This window comes from Ascaphus truei, unplaced genomic scaffold (assembly GCF_040206685.1).
Source record: "Ascaphus truei isolate aAscTru1 unplaced genomic scaffold, aAscTru1.hap1 HAP1_SCAFFOLD_3033, whole genome shotgun sequence".
Classification (NCBI taxonomy): domain Eukaryota; kingdom Metazoa; phylum Chordata; class Amphibia; order Anura; family Ascaphidae; genus Ascaphus; species Ascaphus truei.
In genome coordinates this window covers 7,491-26,982 of record NW_027455999.1, presented here as the reverse complement: position 1 = coordinate 26,982, position 19,492 = coordinate 7,491, and the positions used below count along the sequence as shown (strand labels likewise).

Below are 19,492 nucleotides of genomic sequence, written 5' to 3'. Positions count from 1 at the left end.
GTTTTCGGGCGACGTCGCCAGTACTATATGCGTGGCCTAAGAATGTAGATTAAATATTTGAAAAATTGTGCTTATGATGGGCTTTATTTTCCTGTTATTTTCCCTGTGCTAATTATTCTGCTCCATACAAAATGTTCCTAATATTTCACTATACTGAGATAAATCCCTTAATTTCCCAGCGTTCTCGTGTGGTAACGGGGGAAGCGAGCAGCGCTGATTGAGACGACTCTAGGGAGCGATTCATGGTATGTTTATCAATTTAAACTTTTACATCCTCGTAACCTTTTATAAAACACAGAACAAATGCAAAGAAAGCTGCAGAATGGCCGGTGTGGGGATCAAACTCACGGCCGCGGCATTATTATCCCCACAACTGCGCTATCCAGCAAGCAAGCAACTGTATGTAGCAAGCGAGTCAGCGCAGGAGCTGCGGGAAAGTGTTTTACTCATCACTTAGTGCGTCCCTAGTATAGAACGGCTGGCTAACCACAGCCATATATAAGTGCCACGCGCGCACGCCGGAGCAAGCGCGCCCACTATATTACGTGCCGTAGTGTATATTTACAGACAGAAAGGAACAAATAACGTTTCCGGGCGGCAGCCCTTCCGTCTCATCGCCCCTCAGTGTTACACAAATATAACAGACAGACATTTATGTAACACTGACATTCGCCCCCACCCACTTGGCGCCAAAACGTTATTAAGCAGACCCCGTTCCAGTTGTGTGGAGGTCTCAAATTAGCCGGTAAGACCACGCGTATCTGGTTGCCGGTGCTTCCGGGTTGTGACATCACGTGTCACGGCAAGGTCTGCCCCTCATAACGAGCGTCGTTGCCACGGGACCACATGTGTATCATGCTTGTTACCATGGCAACAAAGGACGCTAGCGCACATGTATATATATACAATGTAACAGACATTTAAAAGCCCATAATGAGAAATATAAGAACTGGAACCAAACTACTAGTGAAGAAGCTGGTTAAGGGATAAGAACTGAATAAACAATGTCGTGTGTGTGTGTGTGTGTGTGTGTGTGTGTGTGTGTGTGTGTGTGTGTGTGTGTGTGTGTGTGTGTGTGTGTGTGTGTGGACCCGGCGTTGCACGTGAGCTAAATTTCCAGCTATGAGGGGGGGGGGAGAGGAGGGGGGGACGGACAGTGGACAGGAGGGGGGGAGCGGGAGAGGCACAGTGATGGGGAGAGAGAGGCTCAGTAAGGGAGAGAAAAAATGATTAAGGCTGTGCCTATAGTGCCGTCGATGGCGACACGACGGGTGCCGACGCCGTCGCCACCGGCGAAAGATATGTTTCGCCGGGCGGTGGCAGTGCGGGATTCCGGCAATTTGATTTGTTCAAGTGACGTGACGTGACGGCCCTTGAAAAATCTAATTTTGCTGGCTACCAGTTTCCGCAACGGCGACGTCGCTTTGTCGCCGTAGCGGGCACTATAAGTGCACGTGGCGGCAATGCTTCTGTTTTCGGGCGACGTCGCCAGTACTATATGCGCGGCCTAAGAATGTAGATTAAATATTTGAAAAATTGTGCTTATGATGGGCTTTATTTTCCTGTTATTTTCCCTGTGCTAATTATTCTACTCCATACAAAATGTTCCTAATATTTCACTATACTGAGATAAATCCCTTAATTTCCCAGCGTTCTCGTGTGGTAACGGGGAAAGGGAGCAGCGCTGATTGAGACGACTCTAGGGAGCGATTCATGGTATGTTTATCAATTTAAACTTTTACATCCTCGTAACCTTTTATAAAACACAGAACAAATGCAAAGAAAGCTGCAGAATGGCCGGTGTGGGGATCAAACCCACGGCCGCGGCATTATTATCCCCACAACTGCGCTATCCAGCAAGCAAGCAACTGTATGTAGCAAGCGAGTCAGCGCAGGAGCTGCGGGAAAGTATTTTACTCATCACTTAGGCTGCGGCCACGCTAGCGCTGAGCGTGCTGACCGCGCTGTGCTTGCCGAGTTTAGTTTTCACCCAGGCTTTAAAAAAAAGAAAATGGATAGAAGTGCGGCGCAACTGCGCATGTCCAATGAAAGGCTCCCGGATGACTAGTTCAACATAACTTTATTTGACACACACCAGGGCTACACCAGCATCTCCCCCTCAACGCGTTTCACCCTTACGCAGAGGGCTTCGTCTTGGAGTGGGGAGAAGTGGTGACAGCCTCTTAAATACCTAAAAGCCCGCGAAAGCGGCATTAAAACTTTAACCCCTTCAGTGCTATATGCCTGTTAGCTAATATCATGCTATTTAAAGTATTTAATGTCTGTGCAGCTCACTATAAACATATTATATGCACAGAGAGCATCTAAATTATATATTCAGACATACACAGTAGCAAAATGATAAGACTATTTGGCAGCACATTCCAGGTATATGAATAAACATAAAAAGCTGTTGCAAACACTGCAAGTGGAATATACTCAACACTAGATTCACAATAACCCAAGTTATATACCGATTAGTCAGTCATACATATAGGGGCTTCCTAATGCTTTATTTAGACATATTTGTGACTTATAGACCAGTTAATCAAGGGAAGGTAGGTGGGAAAGGGAGAGAAACAAGGGTAAAAGGGGGGGGGGAGAGAAGGGGGGGAAAAGAGGAGGGGGGGGAGGTATGGAAGGGGGGGGGGATGAGAAGTGTGAGGGAGGGAAAGAGAGGGGGGGGGGAGGAGGGGGGAGGGGAGGGGGAAAGGCTAAGGGAGGGACAGTGCAGAGAATAAATCAGAAATACACAATAGACGTTCTGTTCTAAAGAAGACCATAATATGTACATATCTGCATTCCACGTATAACACTCTTATATATCTCTTAAAGAAAACATCGTAGATCCCAATCCACATTAAGTCCACTGGGTTGTAATGTGTTTAATGTGTGGATCCAGTGCGCCTCCCTTTGGTGTGGGAGCTTGATTCTATCCCCTCCCCGAGGGGGGAGGACTACATGTTCTATAGCGCAACAACTGAAATTGTCCACAGAACCCAATGGACAGTTGTTAAAGTGGATTGGGACCGGATGTGTCATGTCTGAATTCTTGATGAGCCTTAAGTGTTCTAGAATGCGAATTTTTAAGGCTCTACTGGTAAGCCCCACATACTGTTTTTTACATCCGCATTGTAACAAGTATATGACATAATTGGTCTGACATGACATAAAGGTTTTTATCTGATATTTCCGTGTTTCAAGTTTATCAGTGAAATGTTTAACTTTCTTCATTTTGGGACAAATCTTACAGTGCCCACATTTAAATGATCCAATCAATTTTGGAAAGAAAGACAGTTTATTCTGGTTAGTATTAGTAGTTTTCAGCAAACTGGGTGACAGAAGATTCCCTAGCGTAGCTGCTCTACGGAACACTATTTTGGGTCCCACACATGCCATTTTATTTAGTAAAGGGTCTAGTGAAAGTGTGGCCCAATGTTTGCGTATGATGGTTTTAATTGAGTTTGCTTGTTCGCTATAGTTTGTAATAAAGAATGGCGCTTCTGTGTTCTCGGCCTGTGTATCTATCTGGGTACTGTTGGCTGCTATGTTGGTGAGGGTATTCCTATCCATATTCAGTGCATGCTGATATGCCTGATCAAGGTCTGCACCATCGTATCCCCTCGACAGGAACCTCCTCCTCATCTCTTTCGCCCTGTGGATAAAGGCCTCCAATGTGGAGCAGTTACGGCGTAATCGCAGGAACTGCCCCTTTGGAATGCCCTTAACCAGAGGGCGTGCGTGACAACTGTTATAATGAAGTAATGAGTTCCTGGCATTCTCCTTTCTATAGATGTCTGATTGAATATTATACTCCATATCCACATATAAATTTAAATCTAGAAAGTAAATGTGGTTTTTATTATATGTGTGAGTAAATTTCAAGTTGAGAGTATTGTCTGCCAGGTATTCAAAGAACCTCAAAAGGTCTTCCTCCCCACCACTCCAGATCAAAATCAGGTCGTCAATGTAGCGTTTGTAAAACACCACATGACGCCTGAAGGGATTGGAATCTCCAAACACGGGGGACATCTCCCACCAACCCATGAACAAGTTGGCGTAGGAGGGGGCAAAGGATGTCCCCATAGCTGTCCCACGTGTTTGGAGATAATACTGCTGGTCAAAGAAAAAATAATTGTGCGTAAGTGAAAATCTAATACTGTCAAGAATAAAAACTGTGTGCTGGCGAAAGAGTGGAAAAAAAAGAGACTTTGAAGCGCGCTCAACTTGCCCGCAGCACTCCCCGCGTGAGCTTGCGAAATAGCCAGGACACCCGGCGCTCCTGCTTGGGGAGCTGGTGACGTCACTGCTCTGCTCATACACACACACAAACGCACACACACATACACACACGCACACGCACACGCACACGCACACACACATATATATATATATATATATACAGTGTTCGACAATCCTATACATTTACACGCCCGGGGCGGGTGGATTTAACCCCTGGGCGAGTAAATATTGGCCCAAGCAGCACACGTGTTTATTTTTTTAAATTTCCCTGCTCGCGCTGAAATTTTCCCGCTCTAGCTGCCTGAAACAAAAAAAAAAAAAAAAACTCCCCCTACCTGACTGCTGATTGGCGCGCGCTCCCAGGCTTTGTGGGCGCGCGGCCAGGCTCTATATGAGCCGGCCCCCAACGTATGGCCATTTTTTCTGGCCGGAGATCTGTTGGAGAGTACGAGCGTAAGTACTCTCCAATCCTCCATCCCCTCTGCTCCTTCCCTGCCTCCTGCAGTTCCCCCTTTCTCCCCCCAACCCCCGATACCCGCGCGTGGCTGGATATGGTAGCGTGGGTGTTCCCCCTTCTCTCCCCGGCCCCCGCTTACCCCAGCTTCCCGCGCGGGGCAGAGGTGTCCCCCCCTTCTCCCCCCCCCCCGGCCTCCCCCGATCCCTGGGTGATGGTAGTGGGTGTTCCCCGGCTTCCCGCGATACCCGCGCGGGGCTGGTGATGGTAGTGGGGATGTTCCCCGCGATACCCTTGGGGGGCGGGTGATGGTAGTGGGGGGCTTCCCCACTTACCCCGGCTTCCCGCGATACCCTTGGGGGGCGGGTGATGGTAGTGGGGGTGTTCCCCGCTTACCCCGGCTTCCCGCGCCGCTTCGCCTGATCCCCGTGCGGGGCTGGAGATGGTAGCGGGGGTTTTCCCCCCTTACCTACTTTGTCTCCGCTTCTCCACTGTCCCGTGGCTGTCCGCGCAGGGCGGGAGATGGTCGCGGGGGGGGGGGGGGGAGCGAGCGGGTCAGTGGTGGTGCTCGGTCGTGCGGCCTTTCCTCTTCTACCCCCTGTCGTGTGTGTGTGTGTGTGTGTGTGTGTGTGTGTGTGTGTGTGTGTGTGTGTGTGTGTGTGTGTGTGTGTGTGTGTGTGTGTGTGTGTGTGTGCGTGCATGGGAGAGTGTGTGTGTGTGTGTCACCCCAGTCAGTCACCCCAGTCAGTCACCCCGTCACGGAGGTTATTTGGACTGGGGCGCTCCCTAAATTTTGTGGCTTAAAAAGTTGTTGTAACGCCTTACTCTATTAAAAAATGATAAAATATAAAATATGATTTTGGTGTTTGTGGTGCAAAAGGGTGTGTAGAAAAACATATACTGGCCCTTTTAGTTGATTTTGTGGTTGCTGCTTGACCTTGGAGAAGGGAATCCCGTGTCCTTCTCAGCGTGGCAGTAGTGGTGTGAAGATGGTCAGCGCGAACCTCGTGGACCTCACGGATATAGTGAATCCGGATGCAGTATTAAGACAAGAATAAAAGAATAAAACACGATATTAGTGTATCATGTCCACATTGGGGGATTGGGGGAAAAAAAAGGGGAGGGGGGGAGTGGGAAGGGGGAGTAGGGGGGTGGGGTAGGAGTGGACGGTGGTGGGATGGATGGTGGGTTCCCACTAACTAATCACAGAATACATAGAATATATGGATCCAGTGACTCACACGGGCTTGTGTGGTGTCTCTCCCTCAACGCTGACTGGTGTGGGTAAATACAGACTCATATACTGGAGTCTCAGATATACATTAAACTCACACGGCCTGATGTGAGTCCTTGCCCTCAGAGGGTAATGTCCTGTATGGATGGTGTCCTGTTGTTTCAGCAAAGTTGTCCCCCGATGGGTGTGGTGTGTGAGTGTCTCCTCTCCCCGTATCCCAAATGACCAAAAAGCAATGTGCAAACCAAAAGTCAAAATGAATTAAAAGGTCTTTAATGGGTTAACAGTGAAGACATGTGCATACACTATGCATACATGTTGTGGTGCTTAAAAGGTATAAAACAATATATGACACGATAACACAATGAACTAAACAGTATGTGATGTACTGAAGCAAACACAAAAAAGGACTCTCACACTAAACGAATATACAAAATCACTTGCCCAGCATCATCCGCTCAGAGCACTCCTGCACGATCTCCTCCGTTTTTTGCTCCAACTGGCGCGTCCGGCAGCGGAACCGGAAAGGGGGATCTGAACCGGATGTCCTGCAGTGTGCTGGGTCCCTCTGTCAATGAGCTCCGGCAGGGAACTACGCGTTTCGCAATAAGCTTCGTCAGGTTCCTGCCGGATGCTCATTGTGTGCTGCATTTATAGGTGCCCCCATTAGTTTAATTGGAGAAACACCTGGATTAAGGGCATGGTTTAAATTTAGACGGTTATATCTCTTTATAGGAGCTACCTTTGGTAGCCCCTAATGTCAGGGATAGTGAGATGTGCCTGTAAATATAAATAATGGGTTAGATAAGCATATATTAAAATTAGATAAGCATATATTAAAATAAATCAATACATTATAAAAACTACATTTTAAAAAATACTTAGAGATGATCATTGTATTTGTCCTTAGAAGCATTTTAAGTTTAATAAAAAACGGTGGAAATTGGAATTTGATTGGGGTATTTGTGTGATTTGGAATCTTTTAGTTCCTCCGTGTGCAGTATTTTTAAAACCATTCTCTGTTGGTTAAAATCTTTACATATGTAATACAATAGTGCCACCATGTGGCTGGATGTGAAAATTACCTCAACACTGTCATAACCTAATGGTAAAAGTTAAGCAATCTTGGTAGTGTGGCACACATCCCTTTAAAGTAACTTAAAAATGTGCCAGAGTGTATTACAGCAAAAAATATATTTATGTGACAAAAGTTATAACGAATTACATATTTGACGGAAAAAATATAATATTATTATTATCAAGATGGTTAAAAAACCTTACTGTTTATAGCCACTACATCTGACATAAGGGTAGAACAACCTAGGCACCCAAAATCTTGGTTTCCTCATTCAGCTATCTAAAATGTACCACTCAATATCTCCGTGTTAGTTAAAAGATATTTCATTTGTAATACAATGCTGCCACCAAGTGGCCGCATATCGAAATTGCTACTTCAAAACCCTAATATTATCTCTACCACACTGTGGATAGTGCGGTATTCAGTTAAGTGTAGAGTCATTGTTTAAAATATATTGCAAAAGTATATTCCAGCAGATGACGAGAGTATATCAAATATGCATGAGCATGGGTTTACACAGACATTTGATATTAGAAAAATACTTGTATAGGTGATTTCGACGCGGAGCTCTCATGTGGTGAAAATGTTCAAAACGTATAGTCCAGATTCTTCATAACTCCTTTCTAACTTCAATTCATGTTGCAGAGGTTGTCGCGATGGTATGCATCATTTGTGGTCCTCAAGGGTTGGTTCGAGGTAGATTCATATTTGGGACGTGCGCCCTATTGGAGATTGGAGAGGAAGTGGATCAGTGTGTGTTAAAACAAAGAGGTAGATGTAAATGAAATTTAATAAAATAAAATAGTAGATGTTATAGAATAGTAGATGTTTATAAAATATTAAAAAATAAAAGTTGTTTAAAAATTGTTTAAAAATGGGGGATTTGGAGCAGATTGATGGGTGTTCAGAGAAAGGCTGCAATGTCTATCTCTACATTGAGGCCTGTGGGTACCAGGCTTTTCAATTTGTAGATCCAAAACGTTTCTTTTCTTGATAGAGATGTCAGTCTGTCGCCTCCCCTCCAATGTGGGGGGACTACTTCAATGCCCCTAAATTCAAGGCCCGACGGATCTCCTTGGTGATGTAGTGCGAAATGCTTAGAGACACTATGTGTCATTAGTTTCCGTCTGATATTCCCTAGGTGTTCCAAAATACGCACCCGCAGGGGTCGACTGGTGCGCCCTACATATTAGAGTCCACAGGGGCAGTTTAAAAGGTAGACTACGAATTCTGATTTGCAATTAATGAAGCTGCCGGTTTTGAACTGTTCTCCTGTTGTATTAGAGCTGAACTGAATTGTTTCCTTACTTCCCTGTTTGCATGCTTTGCATGTATTACATCTATGGAAACCTTTGGCTGTTTGTAGCCAGTTTGAGTCCTGGCCTGTTGTTCTATTCTCCATTCTAAAGAGGCTTGGTGCTAACTTTCTTTTGATGTTATCTGCCCTTTTATAGATGACTTTCGGTTTTTCTGGGAGGTACTCTTTCAGGGTGGGGTCTCCCTGTAGGAGATGCCAGTGTTTATTCAGGATCTGTTGTATGCTTCCTGCATCCTGACTAAACTGTGTTAAGAAAGCGATGCTGAACTCTTCTTTGGGCTTAGGTGGATTAGTTTTAAGGATTTCACTACGTTCGAGCTCCCCTACTTTTCTCTTATTGCTATATCCATCTTATCGTTATCATAGTTTTTAGCAATGAAACGCTTCTTAAGAATATTGGATTGTTCCCTATAAATATGGTCATCGCTACAGTTTCTCCTAATTCGACGAAACTGTCCTGGGGGTATGTTCTTTAACCATTTTTTGTGGTGGCAGCTAGTGTTAAGTAGGTAGTTGTTACAGTCCACTTTTTTGAAGAAAGTTTTAGTCTTTAGTTTGGTGTCTTCTATGTAAATAGTAAGGTCTAAGAAGTCTACCGTGTTATTTCCTATGCAAGTTGTAAAAGCCAAGTTCCTCTCATTAGTATTAATATAGTTTAAGAAATGGTTCAAGTTTTCACTACTACCTTTCCAGATGAAAAACACATCATCGATGTATCTTCGCCATAGCACGAGATCCGCACCAAATTCATGCTCTGACCAGATGGTATCAGTCTCCCAATTGTCCATGAACAGATTGGCATAACTTGGTGCGAATTTCGTACTCATCGCTGTGCCACATTTTTGTAGGAAATATGTTCCATCAAATTTAAAAAGGTTATGCTTCAGAATAAAATTGATACTTTCTAAAATGAAGCGTCTTTGTTCTATTTTAACAGTTGGGTCTTTTGTTAATGTCCTATTGATGGCTTCAATTCCATCGTCGTGTTTTATGGATGTGTATAATGAAGTTACATCACAAGTGCAGATTTTGTAGTCATCTTGCCAAATTACCTGTTCTAATACATTAAGAATTTGCGTGGTATCTCTTAGATAGGACCGCATCTCCGCAACATATGGTTGTAGAAAACCATCTATATATTCCGATAGTCGCGACGTGAGTGAGCCTATCCCAGAGATGATGGGTCTCCCTGGTGGTGCTTTAATATCCTTATGTATTTTGGGTAAAAAATAAAATATCGGCATAACTGGGAATTTTATATTTAAATAGTCGTATTCTTTTTCATTTAGGACTCCTGTTGTACTGCCTTTGTCTAGTAGGGTGAGGAATTCTATACAGAATTCTTTATGCGGATTCGTCTTAAGACGTGCATAGGTGATGTCGTCAGATAATATCCTCTCTGCTTCTCCCTTATAATATTCAGTGTCCATAATGACAACCCCCCCCCCCCCCCTTTGTCTGCTTGTTTGAATATGATATCCTTATCTTTCTCTAAGTTTTGCAAAGCGATTTTCTCTTTTAGTGTTAAATTGTTCTTCGTTATCTTTGTCGTACCTGAGGTCAGTTTGTCAAAGTCTTCCTGGATTTTTTGGTGGAACACTTCTAGATTATGGCCTTTTGCCCAGCTAGGATAGAATTTGGACTTGTTTTTAAGATTTGAATGTTTAAAATCACTCTCTATGTTTATGTTCGTATCATTACTTACTATCTCCCTAGTTTGTGCGTCTTTGGAAAGAATTTTTTTTTTAAGCGTAAGCTGTCTGATGTATTTGTGTGCGTCTATATACAGATTAAAACTATTCGCCTTAGCAACTGGCGCGAAATTCAGCCCCTTTTTTATAAGCTTACATTCATCTATGTTGAGTTCTTTTTTACTTAGATTAAATATACACTGGCGACACACTTTATTCGAGCTCGGCTAGTCCCACGAATTTGGGTATACCCGGGTGTATTGAGGTTTGTGACTGTTTTCTGCCCGAGTGCATTGAGTTATTTTCCAGCAGGGATTGAAGCATTTTATTCCCGCTGGCTGCAATACTGAACAGTACATATATATATATACTGCATTACAATTCATGAATTTATGTCATCTGGTAGACACGCGAAGCATTGCAGCCTATTAAATCCTAATCATTATCATTTAACAGATCAGCCGCCCATCAGCCAGGCATGAACCCAGGCTGGGAAGGCAAATGCAACGGGGCTTGTCAGAGGTGAGGAGCGGCGCATTCCAGGTATCTGCCAGGTACATACCGGGTATTTGCTCGAATAAAGTGTGTCGGTGCAGTATTGTTTACATCGCTGCTCTTTTCCTGTGTCCTTCTTCCTCCCCGCTTTCCTCGTGTGGTCTTTTTCTGAGTTTTGTGTTTGGTGTTTCTATTTCTTTCTGTTCTTCTACCACTAGAGTGCGATTCTGGGTGGCTATTGGTGGTGGTTTTGCTACTTGGGCCTGTTCTAAAAAATGACCTGTATGTGGTCTGGGTGATCGTTGTTCTCTCACGTGACCTTGCTCCTTATCATGTCTTTCTCTGTATGTTTGCCTCTGTTCCCTGTAAGGTGATTTGCGTTCCCGTCTTGGGCTCTGGTCCCTATATTGTTTGTGGGGTGACCGGTAGTGTCTCCTTTGGCTTTCTTCTCTCTCATAGCGTCTCTCTCTGTATTCCCGATTTGACCCATAGTGTTTGTAAGGTGATCTGTGGTCCCTATCTCTGCTCCTTTCTTTCTCATACCTGTTATCACGGCGTTCAAGTGGTGATCTAGTTCTGTAGTTATATGTTGTTGGCTTAGCAGTGTGATACCTTTCGTGATACTCTTTTGCTTTAGAATAGTATTTATTGTCCTGCCAATGTTCTTCTCTGTTTCTATCATTTTTCTTTGCCTCGTCCCTTTTGTGGCTTCCTGTGTCTTCAATAGTGTGCGTTTTAGTTTCTTTATTCTCTCTAGGGGTTTCTAGGGCACCCGCCTCCTGCCTTCTTGGTGGAATTTGTCTAGCCTCTTTATTAAATGATACATTCTTATTGTTTTCATATTTGGGATAGTTCTTATGCCTCTCTGGATTCGTTGGATAGCTTAATGTGTTGGATCTTGAATTCTGGTTTTTATTACTATCTTCTCTACTCCTATATTCGAACATTTTCCTATCCCTTGGGGTGCTAGGTGGGACTAGTGAGATCCGTTGCCATTTGGGGTTTGACCCCACTACATAATCTTCCTCGTCTCGTCTGAATTTTTTGTTCTTTGACTCTATCAGGTTTTTTTCTATGGCGTCTATTTCATCCGCTAGTTTTCTGTCCCTACTTATGAAGGTGGGATTATCTATAGAGGTTTCTAATCTTTTCTGAATTAGTGTGACTTCTCGGTCAATTTCTATTAGTGTCTTTGTATGGTGTTTAATGATAAGTTTCATTAAAGTGAATGAACAGGCATCCATAGCTTCCTCCCATTGTACATTGTATTCTACATCTGCTAATTCAAAGGATGATTTTTTATCAAACCGTAAACCCCTAGGAATACGTTTGATGTCAATGTATTTTTCTAGGTAGACTTTGTCCCAGACCTTTTTGGTCTCCTTCTTAAGTAAATTCTCTAGTTTATCGAATTCATTATTTATTGTTTCTAAGTCTCCCATTTCCGCTGACTCAATTTCTCTCATTTTGTTCTCTATGTTGTTACTTCTAAAAATTCTTTTTGTGAAAACACTCTCCTTGATTTCGACCATATCTTCTATCTCTATGGTTGCTACTTCCATGTTGAGATTTCTAATGTGGGGTGCTGCCACCAGGATGGGATTAGAGAAGTCTGGAGGTTATTTGGACTGGGGCGCTCCCTAAATTTTGTGGCTTAAAAAGTTGTTGTAACGCCTTACTCTGTTAAAAAATGATAAAATATAAAATATGATTTTGGTGTTTGTGGTGCAAAAGGGTGTGTAGAAAAACATATACTGGCCCTTTTAGTTGATTTTGTGGTTGCTGCTTGACCTTGGAGAAGGGAATCCCGTGTCCTTCTCAGCGTGGCAGTAGTGGTGTGAAGATGGTCAGCGCGAACCTCGTGGACTTCACGGATATAGTGGATCCGGATGCAGTATTAAGACAAGAATAAAAGAATAAAACACGATATTAGTGTATCATGTCCACATTGGGGGATTGGGGGGAAAAAAAGGGGAGGGGGGGAGTGGGAAGGGGGAGTAGAGGGGTGGGGTAGGAGTGGACGGTTGTGGGATGGATGGTGGGTTCCCACTAACTAATCACAGAATGCATAGAATATATGGATCCAGTGACTCACACGGGCTTGTGTGGTGTCTCTCCCTCAACGCTGACTGGTGTGGGTAAATACAGACTCATATACTGGAGTCTCAGATATACATTAAACTCACACGGCCTGATGTGAGTCCTTGCCCTCAGAGGGTAATGTCCTGTATGGATGGTGTCCTGTTGTTTCAGCAGAGTTGTCCCCCGATGGGTGTGGTGTGTGAGTGTCTCCTCTCCCCGTATCCCAAATGACCAAAAAGAAATGTGCAAACCAAAAGTCAAAATGAATTAAAAGGTCTTTAATGGGTTAACAGTGAAGACATGTGCATACACTATGCATACATGTTGTGGTGCTTAAAAGGTATAAAACAATATATGACACGATAACACAATGTGATGTACTGAAGCAAACACAAAAAAGGACTCTCACACTAAACGAATATACGGGAATATAAGGGAATATCAGACGGAAACTAATGACACATAGTGTCTCTAAGCATTTCGCACTACATCACCAAGGAGATCCGTCGGGCCTTGAATTTAGGGGCATTGAAGTAGTCCCCCCACATTGGAGGGGAGGCGACAGACTGACATCTCTATCAAGAAAAGAAACGTTTTGGATCTACAAATTGAAAAGCCTGGTACCCACAGGCCTCAATGTAGAGATAGACATTGCAGCCTTTCTCTGAACACCCATCAATCTGCTCCAAATCCCCCATTTGTAAACAATTTTTAAACAACTTTTATTTTTTAATATTTTATAAACATCTACTATTCTATAACATCTACTATTTTATTTTATTAAATTTCATTTACATCTACCTCTTTGTTTTAACACACACTGATCCACTTCCTCTCCAATCTCCAATAGGGCGCACGTCCCAAATATGAATCTACCTCGAACCAACCCTTGAGGACCAGAAATGATGCATACCATCGCGACAACCTCTGCAACATGAATTGAAGTTAGAAAGGAGTTATGAAGAATCTGGACTATACGTTTTGAACATTTTGAACTTTTTCACCACATGAGAGCTCCGCGTCGAAATCACCTATACAAGTATTTTTCTAATATCAAATGTCTGTGTAAACCCATGCTCATGCATATTTGATATACTCTCGTCATCTGCTGGAATATACTTTTGCAATATATTTTAAACAATGACTCTACACTTAACTGAATACCGCACTATCCAGTGTGGTAGAGATAATATTAGGGTTTTGAAGTAGCAATTTCGATATGCGGCCACTTGGTGGCAGCATTGTATTACAAATGAAATATCTTTTAACTAACACGGAGATATTGAGTGGTACATTTTAGATAGCTGAATGAGGAAACCAAGATTTTGGGTGCCTAGGTTGTTCTACCCTTATGTCAGATGTAGTGGCTATAAACAGTAAGGTTTTTTAACCATCTTGATAATAATAATATTATATTTTTTCCGTCAAATATGTAATTCGTTATAACTTTTGTCACATAAATATATTTTTTGCTGTAATACACTCTGGCACATTTTTAAGTTACTTTAAAGGGATGTGTGCCACACTACCAAGATTGCTTAACTTTTACCATTAGGTTATGACAGTGTTGAGGTAATTTTCACATCCAGCCACATGGTGGCACTATTGTATTACATATGTAAAGATTTTAACCAACAGAGAATGGTTTTAAAAATACTGCACACGGAGGAACTAAAAGATTCCAAATCACACAAATACCCCAATCAAATTCCAATTTCCACCGTTTTTTATTAAACTTAAAATGCTTCTAAGGACAAATACAATGATCATCTCTAAGTATTTTTTAAAATGTAGTTTTTATAATGTATTGATTTATTTTAATATATGCTTATCTAATTTTAATATATGCTTATCTAACCCATTATTTATATTTACAGGCACATCTCACTATCCCTGACATTAGGGGCTTCCAAAGGTAGCTCCTATAAAGAGATATAACCGTCTAAATTTAAACCATGCCCTTAATCCAGGTGTTTCTCCAATTAAACTAATGGGGGCACCTATAAATGCAGCACACAATGAGCATCCGGCAGGAACCTGACGAAGCTTATTGCGAAACGCGTAGTTCCCTGCCGGAGCTCATTGACAGAGGGACCCAGCACACTGCAGGACATCCGGTTTAGATCCCCCTTTCCGGTTCCGCTGCCGGACGCGCCAGTTGGAGCAAAAAACGGAGGAGGAGATCGTGCAGGAGTGCTCTGAGCGGATGATGCTGGGCAAGTGATTTTGTATATTCGTTTAGTGTGAGAGTCCTTTTTTGTGTTTGCTTCAGTACATCACATACTGTTTAGTTTGTTGTGTTATCGTGTCATATTGTTTTATACCTTTTAAGCACCACAACATGTATGCATAGTGTATGCACATGTCTTCACTGTTAACCCATTAAAGACCTTTTAATTCATTTTGACTTTTGGTTTGCACATTGCTTTTTGGTCATTTGGGATACGGGGAGAGGAGACACTCACACACCACACCCATCGGGGGACAACTCTGCTGAAACAACAGGACACCATCCATACAGGACATTACCCTCTGAGGGCAAGGACTCACATCAGGCCGTGTGAGTTTAATGTATATCTGAGACTCCAGTATATGAGTCTGTATTTACCCACACCAGTCAGCGTTGAGGGAGAGACACCACACAAGCCCGTGTGAGTCACTGGATCCATATATTCTATGTATTCTGTGATTAGTTAGTGGGAACCCACCATCCATCCCACCACCGTCCACTCCTACCCCACCCCCCTACTCCCCCTTCCCACTCCCCCCCTCCCCTTTTTTTCCCCCCAATCCCCCAATGTGGACATGATACACTAATATCGTGTTTTATTCTTTTATTCTTGTCTTAATACTGCATCCGGATCCACTATATCCGTGAGGTCCACGAGGTTCGCGCTGACCATCTTCACACCACTACTGCCACGCTGAGAAGGACACGGGATTCCCTTCTCCAAGGTCAAGCAGCAACCACAAAATCAACTAAAAGGGCCAGTATATGTTTTTCTACACACCCTTTTGCACCACAAACACCAAAATCATATTTTATATTTTATCATTTTTTAACAGAGTAAGGCGTTACAACAACTTTTTAAGCCACAAAATTTAGGGAGCGCCCCAGTCCAAATAACCTCCAGACTTCTCTAATCCCATCCTGGTGGCAGCACCCCACATTAGAAATCTCAACATGGAAGTAGCAACCATAGAGATAGAAGATATGGTCGAAATCAAGGGGAGTGTTTTCACAAAAAGAATTTTTAGAAGTAACAACATAGAGAACAAAATGAGAGAAATTGAGTCAGCGGAAATGGGAGACTTAGAAACAATAAATAATGAATTCGATAAACTAGAGAATTTACTTAAGAAGGAGACCAAAAAGGTCTGGGACAAAGTCTACCTAGAAAAATACATTGACATCAAACGTATTCCTAGGGGTTTACGGTTTGATAAAAAATCATCCTTTGAATTAGCAGATGTAGAATACAATGTACAATGGGAGGAAGCTATGGATGCCTGTTCATTCACTTTAATGAAACTTATCATTAAACACCATACAAAGACACTAATAGAAATTGACCGAGAAGTCACACTAATTCAGAAAAGATTAGAAACCTCTATAGATAATCCCACCTTCATAAGTAGGGACAGAAAACTAGCGGATGAAATAGACGCCATAGAAAAAAACCTGATAGAGTCAAAGAACAAAAAATTCAGACGAGACGAGGAAGATTATGTAGTGGGGTCAAACCCCAAATGGCAACGGGTCTCACTAGTCCCACCTAGCACCCCAAGGGATAGGAAAATGTTCAAATATAGGAGTAGAGAAGATAGTAATAAAAACCAGAATTCAAGATCCAACACATTAAGCTATCCAACGAATCCAGAGAGGCATAAGAACTATCCCAAATATGAAAACAATAAGAATGTATCATTTAATAAAGAGGCTAGACAAATTCCACCAAGAAGGCAGGAGGCGGGTGTCCTAGAAACCCCTAGAGAGAATAAAGAAACTAAAACGCACACTATTGAAGACACAGGAAGCCACAAAAGGGACGAGGCAAAGAAAAATGATAGAAACAGAGAAGAACATTGGCAGGACAATAAATACTATTCTAAAGCAAAAGAGTATCACGAAAGGTATCACACTGCTAAGCCAACGACATATAACTACAGAACTAGATCACCACTTGAACGCCGTGATAACAGGTATGAGAAAGAAAGGAGCAGAGATAGGGACCACAGATCACCTTACAAACACTATGGGTCAAATCGGGAATACAGAGAGAGACGCTATGAGAGAGAAGAAAGCCAAAGGAGACACTACCGGTCACCCCACAAACAATATAGGGACCAGAGCCCAAGACGGGAACGCAAATCACCTTACAGGGAACAGAGGCAAACATACAGAGAAAGACATGATAAGGAGCAAGGTCACGTGAGAGAACAACGATCACCCAGACCACATACAGGTCATTTTTTAGAACAGGCCCAAGTAGCAAAACCACCACCAATAGCCACCCAGAATCGCACTCTAGTGGTAGAAGAACAGAAAGAAATAGAAACACCAAACACAAAACTCAGAAAAAGACCACACGAGGAAAGCGGGGAGGAAGAAGGACACAGGAAAAGAGCAGCGATGTAAACAATATATTTAATCTAAGTAAAAAAGAACTCAACATAGATGAATGTAAGCTTATAAAAAAGGGGCTGAATTTCGCGCCAGTTGCTAAGGCGAATAGTTTTAATCTGTATATAGACGCACACAAATACATCAGACAGCTTACGCTTAAAAAAAAAATTCTTTCCAAAGACGCACAAACTAGGGAGATAGTAAGTAATGATACGAACATAAACATAGAGAGTGATTTTAAACATTCAAATCTTAAAAACAAGTCCAAATTCTATCCTAGCTGGGCAAAAGGCCATAATCTAGAAGTGTTCCACCAAAAAATCCAGGAAGACTTTGACAAACTGACCTCAGGTACGACAAAGATAACGAAGAACAATTTAACACTAAAAGAGAAAATCGCTTTGCAAAACTTAGAGAAAGATAAGGATATCATATTCAAACAAGCAGACAAAGGGGGGGGGGGGGGGGGTTGTCATTATGGACACTGAATATTATAAGGGAGAAGCAGAGAGGATATTATCTGACGACATCACCTATGCACGTCTTAAGACGAATCCGCATAAAGAATTCTGTATAGAATTCCTCACCCTACTAGACAAAGGCAGTACAACAGGAGTCCTAAATGAAAAAGAATACGACTATTTAAATATAAAATTCCCAGTTATGCCGATATTTTATTTTTTACCCAAAATACATAAGGATATTAAAGCACCACCAGGGAGACCCATCATCTCTGGGATAGGCTCACTCACGTCGCGACTATCGGAATATATAGATGGTTTTCTACAACCATATGTTGCGGAGATGCGGTCCTATCTAAGAGATACCACGCAAATTCTTAATGTATTAGAACAGGTAATTTGGCAAGATGACTACAAAATCTGCACTTGTGATGTAACTTCATTATACACATCCATAAAACACGACGATGGAATTGAAGCCATCAATAGGACATTAACAAAAGACCCAACTGTTAAAATAGAACAAAGACGCTTCATTTTAGAAAGTATCAATTTTATTCTGAAGCATAACCTTTTTAAATTTGATGGAACATATTTCCTACAAAAATGTGGCACAGCGATGGGTACGAAATTCGCACCAAGTTATGCCAATCTGTTCATGGACAATTGGGAGACCGATACCATCTGGTCAGAGCATGAATTTGGTGCGGATCTCGTGCTATGGCGAAGATACATCGATGATGTGTTTTTCATCTGGAAAGGTAGTAGTGAAAACTTGAACCATTTCTTAAACTATATTAATACTAATGAGAGGAACTTGGCTTTTACAACTTGCATAGGAAATAACACGGTAGACTTCTTAGACCTTACTATTTACTGTACATAGAAGACACCAAACTAAAGACTAAAACTTTCTTCAAAAAAGTGGACTGTAACAACTACCTACTTAACACTAGCTGCCACCACAAAAAATGGTTAAAGAACATACCCCCATGACAGTTTCGTCGAATTAGGAGAAACTGTAGCGATGACCATATTTATAGGGAACAATCCAATATTCTTAAGAAGCGTTTCATTGCTAAAAACTATGATAACGATAAGATGGATATAGCAATAAGAGAAGTAGGGGAGCTCGAACGTATTGAAATCCTTAAAACTAATCCACCTAAACCCAAAGAAGAGTTCAGCATCGCTTTCTTAACACAGTTTAGTCAGGATGCAGGAAGCATACAACAGATCCTGAATAAACACTGGCATCTCCTACAGGGAGACCCCACCCTGAAAGAGTACCTCCCAGAAAAACCGAAAGTCATCTATAAAAGGGCAGATAACATCAAAAGAAAGTTAGCACCAAGCCTCTTTAGAATGGAGAATAGAACAACAGGCCAGGACTCAAACTGGCTACAAACAGCCAAAGGTTTCCATAGATGTAATACATGCAAAGCATGCAAACAGGGAAGTAAGGAAACAATTCAGTTCAGCTCTAATACAACAGGAGAACAGTTCAAAACCGGCAGCTTCATTAATTGCAAATCAGAATTCGTAGTCTACCTTTTAAACTGCCTCTGTGGACTCCAATATGTAGGGCGCACCAGTCGACCCCTGCGGGTGCGTATTTTGGAACACCTAGGGAATATCAGACGGAAACTAATGACACATAGTGTCTCTAAGCATTTCGCACTACATCACCAAGGAGATCCGTCGGGCCTTGAATTTAGGGGCATTGAAGTAGTCCCCCCACATTGGAGGGGAGGCGACAGACTGACATCTCTATCAAGAAAAGAAACGTTTTGGATCTACAAATTGAAAA

At 42.4% G+C, this 19,492-nt stretch overlaps 1 protein-coding gene across 1 annotated transcript; it reads left to right on the top strand.

Annotated features, from left to right (window-relative positions):
- Positions 1 to 178: 178 nt before the first annotated feature.
- LOC142483167 (uncharacterized) lies at positions 179 to 19,025 on the top strand (the record flags this gene model as incomplete). The annotated part of the gene is made up of 4 exons (XM_075583235.1): positions 179 to 245; positions 1,651 to 1,716; positions 13,445 to 16,797; positions 18,726 to 19,025. Coding segments are annotated over exons 3-4 (1,319 nt in total), but the record flags the coding sequence as incomplete, so codon positions are not given.
- Between the last annotated feature and the right edge of the window lie 467 nt (positions 19,026 to 19,492).